The 19,816-nt window shown below is 33.0% G+C and overlaps 1 protein-coding gene across 1 annotated transcript in view; it reads left to right on the top strand.

Moving 5' to 3' along the window:
- LOC115887651 (sodium-independent sulfate anion transporter-like) overlaps nt 1-18,800 on the top strand; it is a 31,652-nt gene extending 12,852 nt beyond the window's left edge. Inside the window, exons 3-10 of the mRNA XM_030907115.1 lie at nt 1,881-2,072; nt 2,137-2,357; nt 6,037-6,211; nt 9,936-10,100; nt 10,158-10,460; nt 15,108-15,253; nt 15,664-15,837; nt 18,498-18,800. Of these exons, the coding sequence (XP_030762975.1) occupies nt 1,881-2,072; nt 2,137-2,357; nt 6,037-6,211; nt 9,936-10,100; nt 10,158-10,460; nt 15,108-15,253; nt 15,664-15,837; nt 18,498-18,713 (1,592 nt within the window). The 3' untranslated portion in view covers nt 18,714-18,800. The remainder of the gene's footprint in view (nt 1-1,880; nt 2,073-2,136; nt 2,358-6,036; nt 6,212-9,935; nt 10,101-10,157; nt 10,461-15,107; nt 15,254-15,663; nt 15,838-18,497) is intronic.
- The last annotated feature ends 1,016 nt before the right edge of the window (nt 18,801-19,816 follow it).

The raw sequence follows: 19,816 nt of genomic DNA, 5'->3' as shown, positions 1-19,816 counted from the left end.
TAGTTTTACAACGAGATCTATCGATTAAAAATATTTTCAACATGGCGGCACTTCCGGAAATACCGGAAGTTGACAGCCACTTTCTTATTTTAAATGGGTGCCCCCAAAAAAAATATTTAAAATTTTTGAACGAAAAAAGCTTCCTGTCAAAAATATGTGTATAGCCTAAACGTCAAATTTAGTGATTACTACAGCCACTGTGCCATAAAGAGAAAACATGTGGCTATCTGTTTCAATAATTAAATTGTTCGAATGTCATATAATAATGGCTGCAGCTCTCATGGAATTGAGCGATTAAAAAAATATCATAATCATTTTTTTTTGTTACTTTTCTACTATACATGTTCCAATACCTAAAATAAATCGTTTTTAAGTTATTTAAGATTTAGTTTTGAAACGTATATTTTTCTTGATTTTAACCAGTAGCCTATGCCTTTAAACGTCAATTGATGTAAAACAATAGATCCGGCCATGTCATATTGTGACGCTTTGTTCAAAAAGCAGCATCATTTCCGAGCCAACTTTACGCTGTTTTTTTATTCGATCATACCGAATATTATTAATAATATCAACTATTAGATATCACTAAAGAGCAAAAATACGAGATATATTTTTATAAATACACTTTTAGCTATAGAGCTAGATAAAATCAAGAAAAATATACGCTTTCAAATTAAATGTTAAATAACATAAAAACGATTTATTTTAGGTATAGGAACATGTATAGCTGAAAAGTAACGAATTGAAAAACCTTTTCATTAGTGAAATAAAAAAGTGGGTTTCCATTTCAAAAAAAATGATTTATGATAATTTTTTAATCGCTCAATTCCATGACAGCTACCGCCATTATTATATGACATTTGAACAATTTAATTTTTGAAATAGATAGCCACATGTCTTCTCTTTATGTCACAGTAGCTGTTGGTAATTACTAAATTTGACTTTTAGGCTATACAGGTATTTTTTATCGGTTTGACAGTTTTTTTTTTCGTCCAAAAATTTTAAATATTTGTTTTCTCAAAAACGGTTAATATTAGGTATAGAGTGTTTACATCAATATTCATAGAATTTTACAGAGAATTTAAGTGTGTAATAAAAAATATGGGCATCCATTTAAAATAATAAAGTTGCTGTCAACTTCCGGTATTTCCAGAAGTGCCGCCATATTGAAAAAATTTTTAATCGATAGATCTCGTTGTAAAACAATGATGTGCAAAAAATCTCCGACCTAGATATTGTGGTTTTCTAGAAACTTCTAGAGAAGCACGCTCAGTCTGGGACACCCTGTATATTATGTTTTAATAGATATTTGCATTTTTAATTCAATATTTTAGGGTTTTTGTCTCAAATTCAGTTAAGTTGGTACCTATTTGTTGCTTGATGTGAAATTTAAGTTACCTATACTTTTTTCTTTACTTCTGTTCATGTTTATGTTCATGTTAAGGTACATTCAGGCTGAGAGCGCCGAGCGTCGCGTCGCGTTTGCGTCGCGTCCGCACCATTGAACTCGAACCCCGACGCTCAGCGGACGCTAGCGCAACGCCAAACGCGACGCTGTCTGCCTGAACGGTCTAATTTAAGTTAAGTGAATTGATTCCATTTCGACACGCGGACGCGACGCAAACGCGACGCGACGCTCGACGCTCTCAGCCTGAATGTACCTTTAATCTCAATTTTTTATCCATTTTACAACAATTGAACCATTAAACAAAAATTAGTCAGTGCCGAAAGTACGTAAAAAAACGGGAAATCCCGGTTCCTAAGAGACGTGGTACCGAAATTCCCGGTTCCGAAAAACAGCTCCGGTTCCGGAAACCCTACTTCTATGACCATAAAAGCATAACTTGTAATGTAACTTAATAAAATGTCTGTCTTTCTAGGTCTATATTCGTCAATTGTAGCGCCTTTGGTTTACGCAATATTTGGCAGCAGCAAAGACTCTCCCGTAGGACCTACTGCAATAGAAGGACTCTTGGTTAGAGAGAATAAACATGAGTTGGGTGTACCTGGAGCTATATTGCTTTGCTTTCTTAGTGGTTGTGTGGAACTCTTAATGGGTATACTACATTTAGGTGAGATCAACAAAATTCAAGATTATCGTTGATCAACGCAATTAATCTCCGATTAAATTTATAGGTTTTTTAATAGATTTTATATCGGGACCCGTAGCAATAGCTTTTACTTCAGCGGCGGCAATTATAGTAGCGACAACTCAAATAAAGGATCTGCTGGGACTGGATTATCCAGGAGATAAATTTATTCTAGTTTGGGGGCAAATTTTCGAACATGTTTCCGAAACTAGTTGTGCTGACTGTACTATGGGTTTTGTGTGTATTGCAGCCTTGATGATTCTTAAAGTTAGTTTAATAGTTATATCTGAATATATATAAAATATACAGGGTGGGTCAAATTCGACGCTTTTAAATGGAAACACCCTTTTCTATAGGAGATAGAAAAAACTAATATCATGATGGTGAAAACCGCATATCGATATCTGTTACCGTTTCGGAGTTACGGGGTGTTTTTCAATAATATGCATTTTTAACAAATCGCTGTAAATTTTTTGCTATGGAAAATTTTGTATTTTTATGAAAACATTTCCAAAGCACCTTTTTACGTAGAATTTAATGGTTTAAGTGTAATTTTTTTAAAATTAATAATTTAAGAATTATCAACAGAAAATTTGATTTTTTATATAGGACACCCTGTATATTTTTAATTTATTGAAAAGAATTTAAAATTACCTTTCCAAAAATATTACACACTTGATATTTTGCTCGATTCCTCTTCGAGATATAGACTATATAAAAATTCGCCCGCTTTAAATAAGCAGGCATTGAACGGCACCGGCTGTAATGCAAAAAAATTCTAGCTGTGAGCATCAATTAAAACGAAAATAATATTTGCTATGAGAGATGCAGAATTTTATAACAATTTAAAATGTATTTAACCAACATCAACACATTTAAACTATATCTAATAACAATAAAAATAAATAGCAAACCAAGACATGAGATTTTGCTACAGGTGTTCGACATATCGACTTCTGTTATGGACAGACGGGGCAATTTTTGAACATTTCTCGCGAAATTCATTAACTCAGTGGGGGTGAAAGATACCCTCTCATAACTGCTAAGTATTTCTAATTCTTGTTTAGATTATACGGGGTCCAAAACCTACTAGTTAAAAGTGGCAAACTTTTAAAAATTCTGTATTTCGAAGGGGTTTATAACAAAATATCAAGTGTGCTATATTTTTGGAAAGGTAATTTTAAATTCTTTTCAGTTAATTAAAAATATAGAGGGTGTCCCAAATAAAAAATCAATTTTTCTGTTGATAACTCTTAAATTATTAATTTTAAAAAATATATACTTAAACAATTAAATTATACGTAAAAAGGTGCTTTGAAAATGTTTTCATAGAAATACAAAATTTTCTATAGCAAAAAAGTTACAGCGATTTGTTAAAAATGCACATTTTTGAAAAACACCCCGTTCTATTTTCTTTGTATTGATGCCGGAAAAGTCATTAACTGGTTCATTAGGAGAGGATTTCGGTATAGCAATGCTCCTGATAGCTTCTGGTTCCATCCACATCTGAAGACATGGAGGGCTTCTTGTACACCTGCTGACATTGCTACCAGGAGTGTTTAATTTACTCTTTTTAATCTATTTTCTTTATATTGATGCCGGAAAAGTAATTAACTGGTTCAATAGGGAAGGATTTCGGTATAACAATGCTCCTGATGACTTCTGGTTCCATCCACATCTGAAGACATGGAGGGCTTCTTGTACACCTGCTGACATTGCTACCAGGAGTGTTTAATTTACTCTTTTTAATCTATTTTCTTTATATTGATGCCGGAAAAGTAATTAACTGGTTCAATAGGGAAGGATTTCGGTATAACAATGCTCCTGATGGCTTCTGGTTCCATCCAGATCTGAAGACATGGAGGGCTTCTTGTACACCTGCTGACGTTGCTACCAGGAGTATAACTCTGAAACGATAACAGATATTGATGTGCGGTTTTCACCATCATGTTTTTGATGAAAATTGAGCTACAGACACCGATATTAGTTTTCGTCTATCTCCTATAGAAAAGGGTGTTTCCATTTAAAAGCGTCGAATTTGACCCACCCTGTACATATGTTATATTTAAAGAGCATAATACATAAATCAATACAAACAAACAAATATTCATCAAAATCGAAAAAGTAATATTTACATAAATACGAAATAGTATATAAAAATATAATAATATACTTATATAATTATAAGATAATTGGAAATCCTCAGAGTATTTAATATACAACAATGCGGGGATCGTATATCGGATGCGTCTCAAAAGTGGCTCACCCCTATAACTTTTTTATTTTTTTCAGATAAAAAAAACGAGATTTGGTATGTTGGTATATGACATAAATTAGGATTGAAGTATTCGATTGCTTTCGGTCACTTCTTGTTTCACCGGAAATGACTGCAAGGTTTGATTTTTAAATGGCACCCTCGGTATATTTTTACTTTATTGAATAGAAAATGACACTCTGAATAGAATGACATATCACACGGCAACCTTTGACATTTTCGTTTAAAAAAAAATTGTATTTTAAATTTCAATCTAGGGTGCCTTGGCGGTGGTGAAAACACAAATTTTAAATCAAAGGACTCTTGGAAAAATAGATTTGATCGTCTGATGTTTTTGGTGTCTTGTTCTGGCCGGTTAAAATATGTCCAAATCATATTGTTAATCATATCTCAAATTTTTCAAATGAAATGAGGGTGGCTCATTAGCATATTTGGAAAAAGCTGAAAAAGCATATTGGAAAAAAAAATAATTTGGTACCACACACTTGGTATTTCGATTAAAATTGTCGTTATGAACCATATGTTACAATTTCAAATAAACCATATGCCAAAATGTCAAAAGTTGACATATGATATGTCATTCTTTTCAGAGTGTCATTTTCTATCGAACAAAGTAAAAATATATTGAGAGTGTCATTTAAATATCAAAAGTTGCAGTCATTTCCGGTGAAACAGAAAGTGACCAAAAACAATTGAATAAGTCGATCAATCCTAATTTATGTGATATACTAATATACCAAATATCGTTTTTTAATCTGAAAAAATAAAAAAGTTATAGGGTGAACCACTTTTGAGACGCACTCGGTATAGTAACCGAAGAAAATTCAAACCAAACCAAAGGCAACCTATAATATTGAAATATATATTTTTGCGTTTAAAAAATATGAGGATAATCTACAAAAAGAAATCAAAAACAGCATATAAAAAAATGCCAAGTCGCGCAACAAAACTCCACTATAAAAAGTTGTGAGATCTCATGTAAAACCGAGTCAGTATATTTTATTTAGTTTCTATTTAAGCACCTATTCAACAATTTTGTTCTAAATTGTTAGTATCAATATTAGACATCTTTATTTCTGTACTAATTATAATGACAAATGGCAATTGCACGATATGATATTCTACTAATTAAAAAACTTTATTCTTAACATAATAATCGAAATGGTAGATTATTATTTTATAATTATACGTCCGTGCAATCGCCATGTCATTATAATTATTACAGAAATAAGGATGTCTAATATAAGGCTAATATACATATTTTTCAATTTTAAATAAAATATTACCTTCATTTCCCAGCCAAACCTGACGCTATTATTCGATCACTAATATAGGATGTATTAATTAAAAAAAATTGTTGTTTAATTTAAAATTGTCGAGTTTGGTAAATTTATATAAATACTCTAAGGATTCAACTCAAATTTTTGTAATTCTCAAAAACAAAAAAAGATACCTTTTTTAAGATGTTTTAAGATCATGTGTTTAGCGTTCCTAAAAACTTAAAATTAAAATATAAAAAGCGACACATATTATTATACTTCCTTATTTGTTAAATAGATTATTATATAGTTATGCTTATATTTTGCTCTACAGACTAATTGCATAATTAACATTTCTAATTATATATAGAAAACTGTGTTACTCATTTTGAAAACTCTTTTTTTTTTGTAGAAATTAAAGGATATAAAAGTGGCAAGGAAAGATGGTTCCCGAAGCAATTGCCAGAAAGTGCTTTACGGTATATTCTGGTTACTGTCCACTTCAAGAAACCTACTTGTTGTAGTCATTTCAGCTTCTGTAGCGTATTGCTTTGAAAATCAAGGCCGATCTCCATTTAGACTAACAGGTAAATTATAAATTTCCAAGGGTTCGTTTATACCATTAAGAAATAATATTTCCATCCTAAAACTTTCTCATAATGCCAAAAATTGGATTCTAATATTTATTAAGTTAAAAATGAATTTTAAAAAATGGGCGAATTTTATAAAAAAATCCGATTTCTATGTGGTGCCCTAGAAGAGCTAGTGGCTAGAGCTAGTCTCGCTAGTAGTAGTAGTGCCCTTAATTCGGCTAGAAGTAATACTTTTTTGGTAGCTTCCTTTCTTCTTTCTGCTATCATCTAATAAAGAAAAGTAAGTCCGAAAAGACAAAAGCACGTAACCACATCTGTTACATCAGACCTTTGGTACATCCTTCCCGGAGGACACATATCACACTTCTATCACAGATTATACAGATTATAAACTTATCGTCAAAAGCATTGTTTTTCGTCGTTCCAATTTTCTCAGTCGCGCACTAGTTAGGTTACTAGTTTGCGCACAAGCACGCCCACGTATGGTCTCTAAAATTGTGCACAGTGCCTGACTGGCCCAGTTATCACGCTGTTTAAACGCGAGTATATTTTTGCGCACAGGAAATTTTATTCGTTTGCCCATCGTCATAAAAAAACAATTTTCGTACCACGAATTAGGGACAAGACTTTTATCTGTATACATATAGTATACCTAATCTGTGCTTCTATGTTACAACAGAACTATAACAATGTATTATTATCCAAACATGTTGTTTGTAGAACGCGATCTTCACTCCAATGCCCAATTTATGAGTAAAGTTTTTATCAGTATGATAGGTGAACTAAACTACAAAACCTTTACCTCCATAGCATTTACCAACCTCCATTCATATTTCTCCTGTCTTATATTCCACAAAGAAGTGTATTTCCTTCCAAACAAGAGATTAAGAGAGGCAACGGACCTTTCTGTCCACTTTGTGTTGATGCTGAAAACAAGTAAGCAGCCGTTGGGATTTTCTTTGCCTCATAATAAAAAGGCACCATTTTCGTACATTTAATATCGGGTTCTGACTTATGAGCGAATTGCCTACCACCTCTTTGCTTACATGGGCACAGTCAGCTCCACGGAAATCCAGAGAAAAACCTTTGTAAATCTCGGAATTGGTCAGTTTTGACCCTATTACACGTGGATTAGACATTTTTCATTTATTTTGTCAGATCTTATCTGACAGGTGCTCAGCTTTTTTTCTTTGGCGATATGATGTTCAATCCATAAGTGATGCTAATTCCAAGTATGGGTTTTGGTGACTAGCTATCTATTCAGTTGTTCTATGCTTTTTTTACTTTATCTTCGTATATTTATTTACCCTTGGGGATTACTAAACTAAAAATTCCATATGGTTGCACATCTGACTAATCTCTCACGTATTATCATTACCGTTGTTGGTCGAGGTAACTCCAAGATCAGAGGGGAGTCACTTTGTAGAATGTGGAATGTAGAATGAGGAACAGGGGGGGGGGTAATCACTGCGACCTTAAAGATCTATTGTGCCCCCCTTCCTTGAGTCATCACACAGTCTATAACCCATCATACCCCTGTTGTAGAGGAGACAGGGGATTTCCCATCCTCCTCTGCCAACAGTTCTTCCTCCGAGGATACACACCCTTCCACGATTGGAGTTCTACCCTCCGTGCCGCCCTTTACAGTCGAGGAGCTTGCCTCCTGCTGAGGAACCCGTGAGGTGGAGGCTGGGTGGTCTATCTCCATTTTCTCCACCTCTTTAACTTGGTCTCTCCTTAGACCTGATACCGGTGTTGTCCCGTATCTATAATAGAGGATATGTCCCTCTTTCTCTATTGCCTCTTTGGATTTGAGGTCAATTCCTATTGTGAGCACCTGACCATGATCCTCCTCCCTCGAGTTGATGACTCGCCAACTCGATGTCCTTACACTGAGTTCTGACCCTGGATAAGGTTCAGCAAGTGGATGGTGGGTTTCCCCTTGCTCCTCGGCAGAAAGACCGTGATGGCCGCGCCTTTAGGGCTATTTTCGCCTTTCACTGCAACCAGTTCCGGCCCTTGTCAATTTTTAAACTTAGGTGCGATTTCCACCAACCAATTCGCCGATTCTTGAGTTACACAATCTATGAGGATCATGCCCACCGAAAGAGTATCCCCGCAAAACGCAACTGACCCACATTTTGTAGATCGTTGTGTTGCGATCCGATCGCCACTACTTCGTCCAGTATAGTCTCTTCTAGAGACGTTTGCTGGTCGGTGGTCAGAGCAACCTCTGGAAAATCCTTTAGCCGCACCGCCATTTTTACTTGTCCAGCAATAGCGGCAAAGCTGGTGATACGTCCCTGCTTGCCCCCCGGTGATGGACGGCTTTCCATCCTGGCTTTTTTCTCTCCCTGTCAGAGAAGAGGTGAGAGGTTCTCGCTCCCTCTCTTGCCCTTTGATGGACATGAGTCAGGTTGTTTCTTGGTTTCTTTACTCTCCCCTATTCGGAGGAATGTTTTCGCTTTTGCTTCCTCTGGAGCAAGTCCTTCGTGGAGCAGTCGAAGGTATCTCCGTGCTTCTGCTCCGCTAAGAGATACTCTCAGAGAATTGTCTAGCCCGCCTGGTTGACCCAGACCGGATAGACCAAACGGTGGGTTGTGTCGTTTATTGGGTCTAGAGATAGGCTTCCGACCGTTACTGGAGAAGGTGGTGCCACTTGTGGAGGATGATCCCAAGCAAGTGTCAGCCGCTCCTCTTGTAGTTTCCTTTGGATTTGGTCCCTTGGAACTTTCATTTCTAATGTTCCCAGTGTCGCTAGGGGGCTTAACCCACAGCTTAACCGGTGGTGTTTTTAATATTAAATCTCATAGTGTTCCCACGAGTCGCTAGGGATAGTCGGTCCACTTCTACAGAGCCCCGCATGTAGGGGGTAAATACAATGGGGTGCCCCCTAATGCCCCAAGGTTGAGGCCAGTAATGGCTAGTCCTCTATCTAGCCACGCATCTCTTTGACCTGGTCCCGCTATCGTAGGATTTAGGTTTTTGGTGAGGTTGTCTCCTCTTGGTCCAGGCGGTTAAGCCAATACCCCCCACACCCTCTACCCGCGAGACATGACCACAATCAGTAGAGGGTGCCTGCCGTGCCTGGTATGACGGACAGGGGTAGCTCGTCCGGCATCGTCTTGGTGCAATTCCCTGGCCACGACACTAGAGACAGGGACAAGACGATGAGTGAGATGCTTGTTAGACCAAGCCAAGCGCTAGGGGGCATTCCCCCCAGCACCTGACCAGGAGCTTTCCAATCAAAGACAAAGTCTTGCATCTCCTAGGGGAAGGGGGGAGTCACTTTCTAAGACAGAGTAATTACAAACAAAATGCATTGTAAACATTAAAACAAAATGCATTCACTAGACAGTCATTTCAATTTAAGTCTAATCATTGACAATATAGTAAACACTGAAGAAAAAAAATAACTAAATAAGTATTTTTTATCGTTCATGATGTCGCTGACAGAATAATTGCCACTTAGCAACACCCAAACACAACTATTCTAAAAGAAATAAAATGTACATTTTTGCTGATAATACTTTTTATCTGTTCGGCTACAATTTTGTATGTTAATAAGCAATATTTTTTAAACATAAACGACATACTAATTTAAGCACCTGTTTTTTTTTTCTGAAAATTTTTCTTCATACCGAAAACACAATATACTTAACTTTATTCGATTAGTCTTTTTCAAAATAAAAACCACAATATGCATTTAACTTTACAGGATTTGTTAAGCCTGGACTACCAAACATAACAATGCCACCCTTTAATACAGAAGTAAATGGTAAAAATTACAGTTTTCTGGATATGGCGTCTACGTTAGGATCTGGTATTATTATTTTACCAGTTTTATCCATACTTCAAAATTACGCAATTGCAAAAGTTTACAGTACGTATATAATAACGTTGGAATTAATATTATTAAATTTACATTATTTTCTTGCAGGCGAAGGAAAATCTATAGATTCCACTCAGGAAATGTTAGCTTTAGGAATTTGCAACATAGCTTCATCCTTTGTGAGTTCGATGCCTGTTTCGGGAGCATTGTCAAGGGGAGCTGTGAATCATGCCAGTGGAGTTAAAACCACTTTTGGTGGTGTTTATACTGCTTTAATAGTGATATTATCTCTTAAATTTCTAACACCTTGGTTCTATTATATACCTAAGGCTGCTCTGGCTGCCGTTATTATCGTAGCAGTAGCTTTCATGATAGAGCTACATGTGTTCGGGCCCATTTGGAGAACCAAAAGTAAGTTTCCATAAAACATAATGCGAAGACACAGTAAGTACATTGTGATCCAGTATTCCAAAATTTTTTTTACAAAATATGAGGGCAATGATAGCTCACATCTTAAAAATATTTTCTTAAAGGTACATAAAGATTCAAACATATTTTACATTAAAGTTGTACATTTTTTTCAATTAGCAGATTTTCAGTGAATTTTCCATTCCAAACATTACGTACTGTCGTAATCTATGTATACTAAATTATTTTAAAATATGACCTTTTTTGTACATTTAGAACTTTCCCAAAGTTATAAAATAGTAAAATATTTATATGTATTAATTGCAAATACTTTTAATTAGTCCTTTTTAATATTAATTACTAAAATATATCTAATGTATTGCATGGTATATACAAAATGACTCAATAGATATTTGAGTTTATCATCATCTGTATTTTATAAATATCCTGTACTCTATGACATAAATAAACATAATTTTTATCCAAATATATTTTATAAATCATTTTACATGCAAAATCATTTTTCATGCACAATTCTTCTAATTTATAATGATTATTTTCAGTTGCATCAGCATAATTAATCGTATTTACATATATTTGGTATTTACTAATCCATCGATTGAAAAATTACTGAGAAATTAACAAAGACGCCTTCAACTAATTCTAAATTTTTATGGTTGAAAGAGCTTTAAATGTATATAAAGAAGGTTATATTCCAAAAACTACCCGGTGTAAATTATAAAAATCTATAACTTTTATGTCACAATACATCTGAATCAGACTGTATCCCGGTCGCGTCTCAAAAGTGGGTCACCCCTATAACTTTTTTTATTTTTTTAGATAAAAACCAGATTTGGTATGTTAGGTATTAGAATTGACTGACGCGTATTCAACTCTTTTTGGTCACTTCCTGTTTTACCGGGAATGACTGCAACTTTTGATTTTTAAATAGCACTCTCGGTATTTTTTTACTTTATTCGATAGAAAATGATATATCTCCTCACTCTGAATATGGTTTATTTGATATTATAATAACCTAACCTAACCAACATGCGGTTCATAACGACAATTTGACTCGAAATACCAAGTGTATGGTACCAAATTATTCGTAAAAAATGCTTGTTCCAAATATGCTAATAAGCCACCCTTATTCCATTTGAAAAAATTGAGATATGATTAAAAATGCGATTTCGGTATTTTTAACTGGCCAGGACAAAACACGAAAAAAATTTGGACGATTAAATCTATTTTTCCAAGGCTCCTTCATTAAATAGTGTTTTTAACACTCTAGACTGAAATTTAAAATACGATTTTTAAGTGAGAAAGTTGAGGTATGATATGTCATTCTATTCAGAGTATCATTTGCTATCGAATAAAGTAAAAATATACAGAGGAGGCATTTAAAAATAAAAAATTGTAGTCATTTTCGGTAAAACAAGAAGTGACTAAAAACAATTGAATACGTCAATCAATCCTAATTTATGTCATATACTAACATACCAAATATCTTTTTTTTATCTGAAAAAATAAAAAAGTTATAGGGGGTGAGCCACTTTTGAGACGCACCCGGTGGTATCAGGGTGTTTCAAAAAACATGTGCCATCTCTCGTGGGGAGATTCCTCACGTAGAAATAAGATTTATTTTTCATATCAACATAGGTCGGATTCTGCTTTGTTTCGTAGCTACAGGGTGTTAAAGTCTTAATATTTTTTTGATTTATTTTAATTTTCTTCCAAGTCCTTTTAGTGTTTTGAATAACATTTTGAAGGTAAATGTTTCTATAAATGCGACATATTTTAAAGAAGACATAATCGCAAAGACATAATTAAACGCGTACTCGCACCAGCCGGCGCACAGTAGGCGAAGGCGGATGATACGGCGAGACAAAACCTTCTATTTTTTTAAGCCCCTTTTCAAGACTTTATTACTGAATTAAAGTTAAAAAGCTTTATCCTGCTCGATACATTTCTAAATAATTTCGTAGTAGGCTTTGAGCATACCATAAACAATTGAAAGTGTCAGCAACATTTTGTACCCAAGCGAGCGTCTATTTTGCATGTACAGGCGAAACAAACTTGACACTAATTTTTGAGTGAAGTTATTTTTAAAATAAAACATATTGTGGTGGTTGAATATAATAGAGGTAAGTTAGCTTCAGATCATTATAGATTTTAATTATTATAGTGGTTACCTAGTTTACACTCTTGCCTTTTTGGACTGATATATAATTACTTATTTTTTTAATAAATTTGCCAATTGACAGAGGTGGAAATATAAAGTAATCCAAAGTACTATTTAATTCTCATTTTAAATAAAACTTTATAAATCGCTCTTGAACATAATGTCAAGATCACTTGCCCGTTCTTGCCCGTTTAGCCGTTTTTAACGATATTTCACTGTTGCTGCAGTGAAGCTAGTCAAACCTTAAAATAATAATAAATTCATAACTTTCGAACCAAAGCAGATATGAACATACGGTTTTCAGATTTATGATTAGTAAAATATGTTCTACTTTTTAATATGCTTTTTTTTGTTGGTAAAAATTAATGGCGGATCCAAATGGCAGACTTTTTATTTATCAATCGATTTGTCTCAAATTTGAGGTATAAAATATAATTTTATTACAACAGCATAATAAAAATAGAATAAATAAAAACACTTTTTTAAGTTTAACGAGTTTGTTAAAGAAGTACACTAAAAAGTACAAATTAAGTACAATCAAGTACAGGGTCTTCATTTATAATGTGCCTCCCTTTAAATTCTTTGTTTTTCTCATTAGAAAAAAATGTTCTAGACAAAAGCTGTAGGGTTAAATGTGGACTATTTGCTCAATATATTTTTTCATATACAGGGTATTATATAAACGCATGACAGGTCAAAATTATATATTTTTAAATGGAACACCCTGTATGTTATTACAATTTTAAAACCTTCACCAAATTTTAATTACTCTTTATATAATTATTTACAGGCGGATATTTCCGAAATTATTAAATTTAAGCATATGTCATATTATATAAAAAGGACTTAAAATTTTGTGAATGTTTTAGAAATGTAATAATATACAAGGTGTTCCATTGAAAAATATATAATTTTGACCTGTCTGACACGTTTACGCAAGACTCTGTATAAAAAATATACGTTGCAAATAGTTTACATTTAACACTACAATTTTTGTCTATAACATTTTTTTCTAATGCGAAAAACAAAGAAGTTAAAGGAGGGCACATTATAAATGAACACCCTGTACTTGATTGTAGATTTGTACTTAACTTTGTAGCTTTATACTTATTTAGACTGTAGATTGTAGCTTTGTACTTAATTAGCAGCTTTAGTTTATTTTGCAATTTTTTTAAACGTGTTAATACAACATAAGTTCGTTTCACTTGCATTTTATGTTTTTAGTCAGCTTTTGTTTTCCACAAAACAAAATCAATAGTTTTGGCATATTTTGAAAATAATAAACATAATTAGATGATTTTATACAGAAATTATTAAGTTGCGTTGAATCAGATTGTCGTAGAAGTTTCGTCTTACTAGCGGCCGGTCTCCCGCCCACTGTGCGGCGTCGCGTCGCATCGCAAAAATGACTGCATGTTTTCGGTTGGTTTGCGGCGTTCGCGCTTTTCCTTTGGATCGTTGAAGGTTCGTACAAAAACAATTTGCTAACGAGCGGTTTGCGAACAGCTCGCTCGCACGTGTATACCCACCTTAATAACAACCCTTAAAAAATAATATCATTAACTTGCGAAAGTTTTAAATAAGGACTCATTGATTCCTCATCAAAAAATATGAAAAAATGTTCCTATAAACATGGTTATGGAAATGCATAGTTTTAGAGTTACAGGATGTTAAAACTTTTTAAAATTAGGTTTTTTGTAATTATCTTAATACCATTATCTTTTCATTTGAAATTGCTGTAGGTTGGACTAATAGTAATAATAAATAATAGTAATAATATTTAATAACAAATTAGGTAAAATATATAATTTATTAATTTTATTTTTATTGTAATTTTATTAATTGTGATTAATAAAATTGCGCTTAACTCATCAAGGAGGCCGAATGCGACAAAATATGAGAGAGGACTTTTAATTGTCACTAAACTACCTACACAATTTTTGATGTCAAAAGAAAAATGTCAGTGGCGCACATGTTTTTTTTTTGAAAAATATTCCAGTGATAACCCATATGCACGTCGCTGATGAATTTATCGGCACTTTTTAAGCATTAAAATATGTAGCACTTATAGTAACTTTAACCCACAAAATTTCATTCGAATCACTAAAAGTACCTGGAAGAAAATTATAATAAATCCATAGATTAATAAGACTTTAATACCCTGTAGCTACGAAACAAGGCAGAATTGGACCGATGTTGATATGAAAAATAAATCTTCTTTTTACGTGAGGAATCTCCCCACGAGAGATGGCACATGTTTTTTGAAACACCCTGTATATGAAATAATCTCCAAAATATCCGTTTCTATTAATAGCATGTTTTATAAAAATATTGGACGGAAAATTTCAAATATGAAACCTGATATGTGGATTTTTTTTAACACTGCTGAATGAACACACACAATTTTGAACACAATGAAACTTCTTACACCAAATACCAGTTTTTTTATATACTTGTTTTTTTTTCAGAAACTGACCTCATACCAGCCATAGCAACATTTATAGCTTGTCTTTTTACCAGACTTGAGATTGGTATAGGCCTGGGTGTTGCTATAAATTTAGCTTTTTTGTTGTATGCCACTGCACGTCCCACAATAGATATTGAGAAAATTACGGTAAATTTTAACTTTTCAAACTCATTTATTGTAAAAATATTTATTTATTTTATTTTCCAAATAGTATCAACTCTTCAATTTTTACACGACATATTTTATAAAAATTGTTTAGATTTTCTGGTACTCACAATCATTTCTAGGTTTGGTATCAAAAATTGTGATGATTAATTATATAAATAAGAGATGTAAATAATAAATAAACATTACTAACTAAACAACTAATTTGCTATCTTATTATTTATCTCTGACAGGAAATGTGCTATCAATCTTTGAGATAAATATAAAATAACAATTTTTGCTGGTAAATCGTCAATTAAATATTAATAATTTAATATGGATTAATAATTATTTCTTTAGAAGTTGATACATATTTATTATATATTATAATATTGTCTTATTTTATTTCTTAGTCTCCTTCTGGATGTGAATACCTACTGATAACTCCAGACAGAAGTCTCTCATTCCCTTCTGTTGAATACGTTCGATCCATAATTACTAAAGCTGGAACAAAAAGGGGTTTAACCTCCATACCGATTGTCATTGATGCCAGACATATACAGGGAGCTGATTATACAGCTGCTAAGGTACCAACTAACACATAATTGGCTTAAAGATTGTAATTAATAAATGAAAAAGTATATATAATGCCATGGTCGGATTGGCCATATAGTTAGGATGACAAGTGTCAGCCGGGCTCCAGCCTCCAGCCTCCTCCCAGAGGGTCACGAGTGGAAATTTTATATGCATTTTTTCGCCTTACGTTTTGGTCAATTTTTCCCTATATTAATTTGTTATTAATGTTCCCTGATGAAATCAGGGAACTACCCGTAATTAGTGTTGCACAAGAGTCTTGAAAAGTCTTTCAAGACCAAGATTCTTGCAAGAAATTCAAGACAATACTTTCAAAATCTCTTGTCTGGAATTTCAAGACAAGACAAGACTTTAATATGCAAGAAATTTCAAGAGTCTTGCAAGATTTCTTGAATTCAAGATTTGTTGAAAGTTAGAAATGATACATTTTTTTAAGTGATAATTAGGTCTTTGTGCAAGTTATGGCGAGTTTATACAACATTTACATAGTCGTAATCACAATCATAGTCATAATCATAAAAGTTAAACTATCCACTTCTTATAAACCTGTTGACATCTACCATGAACTTAGCCTTTAATTATGTTACCCACCTTCACTGATATAAAAATTATAATTATGAAAATGTTAAAAAATGTCTATACCTACCTATGAAAAAAAAACTTTCCGAAACGTTAAGCTTTTTTTTGTTCGTGGTAAATTTGTATATCTGTAAACCTAACTTCTGACAAGTAGTTTCTGTTTGGGTTAACGCAGAAGTGTTTACAAAAAGTAACTATTTTATTTTGTAGATTTTCTTGAAGTGGTTAAATACCAATATAGGATTTTTTGGAGATATGAAAATGTTCTATAAACGCACATTAAAATTGCATTCTGATTATGACGATGATTAAGACTGTGATTATTATTACGACTTATGCAAATGTTGTATAAATCCGGCATTAATATTGACCAGTGTTTGGTTTGGTTTGGTTTGGAATGATATAAAATAAAGTCGAGGCAACAAACCGTATATTGGTAATTGGTATTATACACAAAATTATATTGGTATAATGGTATTATAAAAAAAACTAACGGTAGTTGAAAATAATGTTGGGTTCGTGGAGCACGCTATTTGCGCTATTTGGTACTACTTTTCATGCACGAAATTGCTCCGCGAACAAAAAGTAGTATCAAATAGCGTAAAAAGTACACTCTAGCATAACCTTTCCGTACACCCTGTGTCCAAACTTTTCCAACCAATCTTCCATAATAAAAAAAATAAGTACCATAAAAAATAAATGTAACAAACGTTTACCCAAAATAGAACATAATAAACTAACAAGAACTAAAAAATGAACTAATGGATATTCATCCATCCAGGAATTCAAACAAATTAAACTTCTTACCGATTCTGAATTTAGCCGGCTTCTGTGTTTCCTTATTACCAGTGCTGCCTTCGAAAAGAGCCTTTCTGCGGGAACAGAAGTAGCGGGTGTACAAAAAAAAAATCACGAGCCATTTTTGACAGCACTGGGAATATGACACTATGGCTCTGCCACCATGCCAAAATATCTGTTTTATCGTCCACTCTCTGCTTAGATAAATAATTTTGAAGTACATTTTGAAAACCACTATTAGGTAATGGCTCCTGTTTCGTCAAACGGGCGAGTTGGCGTAGTTCGTTTGCGGTCCGTTAAGATTTTTTTTGCTAAAATTAGCATCGTTGTTGCTCATTTTTCCGTATTACATTTTGTATACGACGCTTTCTATAAAATAAGATATAGAAATATTATTACCTTTTTGTTAGAATGTAAAATCTTTCAAAACAAGAAATTTCAAGAGAAAATTTTTGAAAATTTCTTGTCTTGAATTTCAAGACAAGACAAGAAATTGATTTTCAAGACAAGAATTCTTGTCTTGTGCAACACTACCCGTAATGCAATGCAAATGTAAATATAGTTAATCCAAAAAAGGTTTTGGGGATAACCTCGGAATATTACCGTCACTTTTTTCTGTTTCATTTCTACACGGAAAATAACATTTAGAAAGAAAAAACTAGAACATTGCACCACAGACTGTACTTAGATTTTTGTAAACATGTGACACACAATTGTTATATTGGCTAAGTTATTATTTTTCCCCAACTCAGTTTACAATAGTGCGTAGTAACAGCAAATTGTGTCAAAAAATATAGTTAGTAGTGCTACAATATGTAATAATGATTTTCATTTAAATTTCAACGAGTACAATCTAAATATTCTCTAACACAAATTGTGAGAATTACCACCACATTTGTTCGCCATTTTCATACGATAATCGGTAATTCCGGTAAAACAGGAAGTGACCGAAAACAATTCAATACGTCAATCAATCCTAATTTATGTGATATACTAATATACCAAATCTTAATTTTTCATCTGAGAAAATAAAAAAGTTATAAGGGTGAGCCACTTTTAAGACGCACCCGGTAAATTTGTGTGTTTAGAAATATTCTATCCTTTCTTAATCTTCCTCTAATTAGTGTTCATTTTTTACAACCTCTATGCCAATGTTTAGTAAATGACATCTAGAGAGTAACCTCATCGATTGTCATTTCTCAGCCGTCTCTAACGCCGTTTTTATTTTATCATACGATTATAATGTTACATTAAAATTACATATTATTTTTTCTAGGGCATGAAACTGTTGATGAGGGACTTTAGCAACAGGAACCAACAAATAATATTTATACATTTGAAGAAATCAGTGGTAGACACCTTCAAAGGAGTAAATCCAAAGAGTTTTACTTACTGTCAAACATTTAATGATCTGAATGAAATATTAAGGAAGTGTTGTACAAAATCTCATTGTGATGTTAATTTAATGCCAAAACCTTACACTAAATTGTAGATTTACTTATAGTACAGGATCCGGCATGGCAGCAGGATTATGACGCATTACGTTTTACCATCATGTTTTTAATCAAAACCTAATCTTTATTTCTATTATCTATTTTTTGTTATTGATTTTTTTTACTTTTACAGTGAGGCTCAAAAGTGTGAGTGGATCGGGATATATTTTTTTAAATGGAACACCCTGTATCATTCCATTTTTCGCTTCCCTTCTGATCACTTTACATAATCCTAAGATATTATTAAATATGTTTTGATAGTTTCAGAAATATTAATAAATAAATAAAAAAAATTAGCCTTGTTATAAATATCATAATCTTAAACCTCATACAGGGTGTGCAAAATTCTGTACCAATCTTTCTAAAATATAAAATAGTTTTTCAAAAGTCGGTAGTCAGTTGTATCCATAGAGAAAGCCTAATATTTAGCTTATAAAACAATAAACCTTTGATTTCTAACCACAACTTGTGTTGACGGATGATAATCAGAAGTCAAAATGACATTCGCAAATTTTTAAGTATAATTAGTGGAAAAGTCAAAAGTTTGTTAACTTTCTCTACTAATTGAAAATGACTACCACTAATTTTGACGTTCTAAATGCTTACATTGAAATAAGAGGAACAAACTTCTACGCTAATTGAAACCACTAATTGCGAGGTTCTGAATGAAGTTTTAGGTTGAGCGTAATAATCTTGCATCCGAATCTTAGACTATTAAATATTTAAGATATTTAATTTATAGCTATTTATAAAATATTTTATTATATTTTAAATTCTTTGAATAAAGATCTCTCTAGTAGCTCTCTAATAAAATATATGATACAGACAGCCCAAAACGTAAACCCCAAATTCAATGTCTCTTAAAGAACTATAGTAATTAAAAATTATTAATTTATATTATTTTCAACGCATATTATGCCAACTACCTTTACTTCTGGCTTGAGGATGTCTTTTAAAATAAAAAACTGCCATACCCAGGCCTCTCTTAGCCCATTCCAACCTTAATTCAAATGCACACTAAAGAAGATTAAAAATTCATTACACTAAAGATGCAGTTTTTTAAATCTAAAGTTGTATACCTACCTTTTTTCTAAAAATAAAT

This window comes from Sitophilus oryzae, unplaced genomic scaffold (assembly GCF_002938485.1).
Source record: "Sitophilus oryzae breed Bouriz unplaced genomic scaffold, Soryzae_2.0 scaffold_578_pilon_pilon, whole genome shotgun sequence".
NCBI classification, from domain to species: domain Eukaryota; kingdom Metazoa; phylum Arthropoda; class Insecta; order Coleoptera; family Curculionidae; genus Sitophilus; species Sitophilus oryzae.
The sequence above is the reverse complement of the archived record's forward strand: the minus strand, read 5'-3'. Positions and strand labels throughout refer to the sequence as shown.